The following is a 6961-nucleotide window of genomic DNA, read 5'->3' as shown; positions in this document are numbered from 1 at the left end:
GGGCCCTCTGCGGCTGCACCTCCCACCGCCCCGCACACCGACCCGTCAGCCGGGCTCACGGAACACGGCACAAAGCCAGCCCAGGCTGAACGGGGCGCTTGCTGAGCTGGCATTTTGGAAGCCAGCACCCCCCCACAAACGGAGCGCCCACTGGCAGAAAGACGGGTCAGCTGCGTCCCTCCATCTCCCCTAGCTTGCGACACAAGACCCTAAGGCAGTGAACTCACATTTTTATCCAGGCTTTCCTTTAAGAGAAAACATTGTACAATTTCACTTGAAAATCTCAACTTTGTTTTTGAGAAAGACTTAAAGGAATAAAGCACCTAGAAACGGTGAAAGATACTGCGGCTACAAAGTGTGGGAAGCGCAGTCCTGCTGAAGGAGGGCTGTGTGCACACCCACAGGGAAAACCAGCGGCAAAGTTCAACTGCCTCCTGTCTGCTACGCTAGGAAAATCCACCTAAACCCGAATTCAACTTCCTGCTAGAGCCACATTTATTGGGGAAGCTGCAAGGCAGGAGCTTCTCTTGTATAATGCTGCAATCAGCAGCCAGGCTGCAGCCAGCGCAGAGCCCAGGGGAGAGCACCATCCACCGAGAGCTGGAACAAGCAGGACATCTGCCCAGCCAACCTAATGCGTCCGTGTGAAGGCCAAATTCATACCAAAATGCTTCCATGGCCACTGCTGAGGAGCTGCATGTCCTGTGGACCTGCAAGGCATTTACTGGAAACTGGATCAGTGTTGCCTAAGTCTACTCATCTCCCAGCTAAAGAAACTGAGGCACACAGCTAATGAATTGACCTCTGTTAAAGAACAGGTCAGTAGCAGCACAAGGAATAAAAGCTGATGAACACAGTAACACTGTTGTTCAGTCTGTCCTTAATGTCAACGCAAGAAAAAGGAAAAAACAAACCCAACAAACATATTCAGGTTTACAAAGTAATTTTATTAAGAACTCACAGAGCAAATTGCTACATTTTACTGAGAGAAAACTCCAGCTTTACATACCAAGGCAGAGCTTGGGAAGTTGAATACTGAAATGCTGATTATGCAAATTTATCTTATGAACATTTTTAGACAAGAATGAAGCAGGGTTTATTTTCTTTAATTAAAACCAGAATCCTACATAGTTCATTAGCATGGATTCAGAGCAGGATGAATATTAATGTAGCCCACCTCTCTCAATTCTACCTGCCAGAAATATCAAGGAAAAAAAGGTTAGAAAATGGATTCCTGGGCAACTACCTATTGTCACTGTAAGGCTGCTGGCATCTTTGAAAGGTCACAGAGATCAGGAGAACCTCTTTGACTGAAAAAAGGCAAACGGCAAATGATACTGCCACGTTCAAAAAGGTGTGAAATAAGATCTGGGGGACTACAGGCTGGTCAGTCTTGCTTCAGTCCCCAGGAAAATTACAGGGTAAGACACTGTGGAAGTTGTTCCAGGCACATGAAACACCAGGTGGTGGGGAACAACCAGTCAAAGACAATTTACCAAGGGCACACTCAGCCCGACCATCTCGACTGCCATCCAAGAGGCCATAACTGGCTCTGTGGCAGAGGGGAAACAGCAGATGTCATTCACCTCGACCACAGCAAGGCCTTCAATAGCATGCCCCCAACTGCCTTGTAGTTGGACTGAGGTTATGAAGTACCAGGTACCGGACCATCAGGTGCAAAACAGTCAGTGGCTCAAGTCTAACTGTCAAGTAGTTACAAGTGACATTCCTCAGGAGTCAAATCTAAGGCAAAATTAACATCTTCCTTAATAGAAGAGAGTACAGTTTGTCTAGCCTGGAGAAGAGAAGGCTGAGAAGGACACCTATCTTCAGTTTCCCACTAGAGGAAGGACTGGGAAGACAGAGCCAGACTTTCCTCAGGCATTCAGTGCAAGGGCAAGAGACGACAACTGCAAGCTGTGAGCAGGGAGTTGGCAATTAAGAACAAATGCTTGCCCATGAGAGCAGCTAAGTGTTGGAACAGGCACTCAGAGAGGCTGTGGAACCTCCCACCACTGGAGCTCTCCAAACCTCAAGTTACGGAGCAGCTCAGTGTAGCTTTAATGTTGGCCTGGTACTTTGCAGGGGGTTGGACTAGATGACCTCCAAGTGACCTTTCAACCTGAATTTTTCTATGATTCTGTGATTCCAATTGCATATGTACGTAGAAGAAGTCTAATCAGTGAAAAGCCACCGGTCACATTTCTTCTGACAAGGCTTCAGGCTGTTCCACCTGTCAGGTCTCAGACACCATTACTGTGCTTCTTCAGCCAAAAACTTCATATACTGTTTCCTTGCTGGGAAATCATCCGCCGGCCTGTTGTACGCTGTCCAGACGGGCTCCCCAACAAACAGCCTCATTGCCTTCACGTAATTCTGCCAAAGAACAAGAAGGGACAAGTAACTTAGGAGCTCCTTTCCATGGCATCCTCGTTCTGAAGTTAATGTTTCATTTGGACTTCTGCAGAAATTCCTGAAATAATTTCAAGATGGACTAAAAGCTTGCTGTGTTCCAGACAATTAGACCACCATGCTGCTGCTCCTGCTCCCAGCTACTGCAGCGGGAAATTTTGCACCTATGTAGTGACACATTGTGTCACAAGCAGGTCAGGAGAAGACAGCACTTCTCCCCCTTTCCAAGAAACGAAAAAAAAAAAAACCTGTCTCACGCAAATCTTTTGCACTGGATCCACAATACTGAGCAACACAGCATCTAAATCCTACTTGCTAAGTTAAACACCATCAACCAGAACACCCACGGTGGCTACACAATGCTTTTGAGCTATACCAGAAGCTTCAAAGTGAGCACCATAAAAGCTGAGTGGGGCAGTAATAAACCAGACCAAAATAAATCATAAAAATAGTGCCAAGGGAAGTGTAAATTCTCCAGACTCCAAGAGGAAAAGCAACAGCCCCTGCCACCAGCTGACCCGAAGTAAGCCAGGTGCAAGGTACAGCCGTGGCAGCAGAGGATGAGATTTTACATCCTGCAGAAGTGCCCCAACCACTGAGTTACGGGGAACTCTCTTCTCTTCTGTCCACCACGCCACAGATTTAGACCCTGCCCATTCTGTAAATACTGCCAAGTGCTTGCCTTGCACACAGGTGCTCAGCAACGTCAAGAATAAAGTTAGGTACCTAAAGAAATTAAATACAAAATGGGAGGGTCTAGAAGCACCTAAAGAATTTACTTGGAAGATGGCACTTCTTGGCTGAAGTTCCTGAAGTGAACCAACATTTACGACATCTTGTGGATTCAACCCATAACCCCTGACATTTTGTCTACGTAAAGGAAAAGCCTTAAAATAGCATTTGTAGCTGATTCACTGGGAGTCTCAAAATGCAGACATGAAAAGTCGGATTTTTCACCGAAGTAGCATCTTCCTTTTTTTTAAGAAGCTGATAACTGCTATCTGGACACCTGATTCAAAATTAGGCCATTCTCAAGACTATGCCAGAGGTGGGATTTTCCCACACAGGAGACAGCACACATTTCCCTGTTTTCCAAGGATACTGCTGAGGATACAAATATATTTATAAAAGCCCACAAAGACAGATACAGAGATCAGAACCACATGCACCAATCTTGCAGCCCCATTGCCAAAAATACCCTCCAAAAGCAGGTCACCTCTTGTGAAGCCAGCATCCAGCCTAGCACACACTAGCTGCAAGCTGCTCTGGGCCCTTACATCTTTTTTTCCCTGAAGGTGAATTTAGCACTCATGGAAAATGCCACTGCTATACACAGATAGACCCCCTCTATCCCCACGAAGATACAAAACACAGCAACACAGGAGGATCCACCTCCACCACCTCCACCTTAACCAAAAGCAGGGGCAGTTGTGGGAAGGACAGCCACAGGGCTTCGCTCTCACGCCACTGTCACAAAAGATAGTCTACAGCTATCGCGTGGCAGTAACTCGCAGTTGCAGTTGACGAGAGGAAGCTGGATTTGTGACCTGGAGATGAAAGGTTCAGACGCTGTGAATTATTTAGTATTTTTCATATTCCTCCTTCATATTTAATATGTTTTTCTAACAAAGTGCAAGTCTCAGTGCATGTCGTTATTAATGCGACACATACTCACATGGATTTGTCATCAAAATTTACAGTAATTTATAACAACATACGTTCTCATCCAGTGTAAATCGGTGATATATGCCAGCAGGGAGGGTTATCATGTCTCCTTTCTCCATGGAAATCCGGATCCATTTGTCATCTTTGTCTCGAACGTCAAAATAGCCAGATCCATCCAAGATGTAGCGGATTTCGTCATCGAGGTGTAGATGTTCTTCGTAAAATGTTTTTATCTAGGAAAAGCAAGGATCCCTTAGAACTAGCGAACACTGGTAAACCGCAAAGAAACCGACAGAAACACGGGGCAAAGCAGACAAAGGCTTTCAAAGGGTAATTTGCAGTGACTTAACTAACAGATGAGACCAACACGGTTAAAATGGCCGACCCAGACAGACAGACGCTGTCTCCAGACACTTCCAAGCAGGCTGCTGTGTTGCCTTTGGAAGACTTGAATTTCTCTGACAAGAAGCAGCAGCTATGGCTGCACACAACCAGTCTCTGAGCAACAGTAACACTAACACCCGTTTGAGAGACAGGCAGGTAAAGCTTCTCCCCACCAGCCCCCCCCAGGATTTGCTCCTTGCAGTTGTTCAGTTTGATCATTTTTCAGCACAGAACAAAACATGCTTTAACAGAGACCTGAGCAGGTTGGTGCATGGGGAGCAGTGCAGTGCCAAGCACCATCACCTGCTCAGGTCTGGATGCTGTTCAGCCGCACGGCCACAGGTGTCCCTCAGCCACTACTGATGCAGCACAGCAAGATGAGCAGAAGTCCGTTTGTCCTGCCAATAACAGCCCATCTTTGAGCCAGGCAGAGCCCACACTGGCAGCTCAACTTACTACCTAATTCAGCTTCTCACTGATTTGAAACCAGCATAGCACTATTGGCTTAAAACAAACTGGTGTTTCTGGGACCGTGTGTCAAGGTTTTGGTAGTGGGTGGGGCTAGTGAGGTGGCTTCTGAGAGGAGATGCTAGAGCTCTGAGATGGACCCGCCCCTGGCCAAAGCTGAGCTCATCAGGGCTAGTAGTAGCACCTCTGTGATAACATATTGAGAAGGGAAAAGAAACTGCTGCACAACAGCAGCTGGAAGGGAGGAGTAAGAATATGTGAGAGAAAAATTCTGCAAATGTCAAGGTCAGTGAAGAAAGAGGAGGACGTGTGCCAGAGCAGAGTGTCCCAGGCAGCCGAGGGTGAGGCAGGCTGGCACACCCTGCAGGCCACAGAGGTTAACAGTGGAGCAGATACCCACTGCAGCTAGAGAAAGGCCCCACATCAGAGCAGGTGGATGCCCAAAGGAGGCTGTGACCCTGTGGGAAGCCCATGCTGGAGCAGGCTCCAGGCAGGACCCATGGTGAGAGAGGAGCCCATGCTGGAGCAAGTTTGCTAGCAGGACACATGAACCTGTAAGGGACTCACACTGGAGCAGACTTGTTCCTGAAGGACTACACCCCATGGATGGAAGTCATGCTGAAGCAGTTCGTGAAGAACTGCAGCCGATGGGAAGGAGTCACACTGGAGAAGTTTGTGGAAGACTGTCTCTATTGGGAGGGACCCCACACTTGAGCAGAGCAACAGTGTAAGGAGTCCTACCCCTGAGAAGGAAGGAGCAACAGAAACCTGTGATGAACTGACCACAAACCCCATTCCCCATCACCCTGCACTGCTTGGAGGAAGGAAAGAGAGAAAAACAAGAGTAAAGTTAAGGCCAGGAAGAAGGAAGGAGTAGGCAAAAGGTCTTTTAAGATTTTACTGTTTTTCTCTCATTCTCCTATTCTAATTTGATTGGTAATAAATTAAATTAATTTTCCCCAAGTCAAGTCTGTTTCATGATGGTACATGGTGAATGATCTCCCTGTCCTTATCCTGATCCATGAGCCTCCCATTGTATTTTCTCTCCCCTGTCCAGTTTAGGAGGGGAATGATAGAGCAGCTTTGGTGAGCACCTGGAGTCTACCTAGGGTCAGCCCACCACAACTGGCAAATGAAAAACTAATGAAAATATGGAAGTGCCACTGGGTTGCTGTCCTGAGGCCAGAGCAACACGCCAGCACCTGGAGGCCAGGAGAAAGCTCCTTCTAGGAGGCTCATCTGAGAGCCTGGCAGCGCTCAAATTCAGCTGTTATGAAATAGCCAAGGTACTGGCTTCCCAAGGTAAAGAAATCTTGTACGGGGAATGTATCCCTCTGGTTCCATAAGGATAACATTCACTTTGAAAAGATGCATTTTGCAAGCAGCTATTGGGACATTTCAGCCTTCTAAGCCCATGCCCATCTGGCAACCAGCTGCCTTCTTCCCAGGGAGGCTCTCTGAGGCCAGGTCAGTGTCGGCAGGGCTCTGCTGGTAGAAATCCTAGTTTGGAAATGACAGGAAAACAGCCTTAAAACCTCTGAAGCCAACCTACAGAAACAAGAGGTCTCTGCTAAGGTTTTAAAATGTCAGAAGTGTGTTTTTAACGCCAAGGCCTTGAGTGCAGGCTGTGTTTCACACCTGGAAGTCCCACCGCTGCAGGGTGCGGGTGCCAAGAAGGCCGCTGCACACTCTAGCGGTGGACTTCAGCGCCCAAACCCTCCTGGAAAGCAAAGGCCCGCCTACCTTCTCCTCGTAATTCGGAAGCTTGTCTTTATGTATGGTTATTATATCCATCCAAGAATAATTTTCTGCTTTCCGAATCTCTTTCAGGCTTGGATCAGTCTCATAGTTATCAGCATCCAACTGAAAAATAGGCGGGGGAGGGGGAGCAGCCATTTGGGACCATGACCTGGAAACCCCGAGCTGTCGGGAGTGTGGCTGCGAGCAGGTCGCTGCGGGGGGTGTCCGGCCCAGGCACACGAGGTGTGCCAGCGGCGGCAGAGGTGCCCGCACCCGGTCCAGCGCCGCACCG

The 6961-nt window shown here is 47.9% G+C and overlaps 1 protein-coding gene across 1 annotated transcript; it reads right to left on the bottom strand.

The window, feature by feature from the left end:
* Positions 1–2162: 2162 nt before the first annotated feature.
* ADI1 (acireductone dioxygenase 1) lies at positions 2163–6825 on the bottom strand. The gene is made up of 3 exons (XM_008936670.1): positions 6673–6825; positions 4131–4310; positions 2163–2376 (listed from the first exon to the last, which is right to left on the bottom strand). The coding sequence occupies exons 1-3, from the start codon at positions 6823–6825 to the stop codon at positions 2254–2256; spliced, it is 456 nt and encodes a 151-aa protein (XP_008934918.1). The 3' UTR covers positions 2163–2253.
* Positions 6826–6961: the final 136 nt, after the last annotated feature.

This window comes from Merops nubicus, unplaced genomic scaffold (assembly GCF_000691845.1).
Source record: "Merops nubicus isolate BGI_N331 unplaced genomic scaffold, ASM69184v1 scaffold30113, whole genome shotgun sequence".
NCBI classification, from domain to species: domain Eukaryota; kingdom Metazoa; phylum Chordata; class Aves; order Coraciiformes; family Meropidae; genus Merops; species Merops nubicus.
This window is presented reverse-complemented; position numbering and strand designations above follow the sequence as displayed.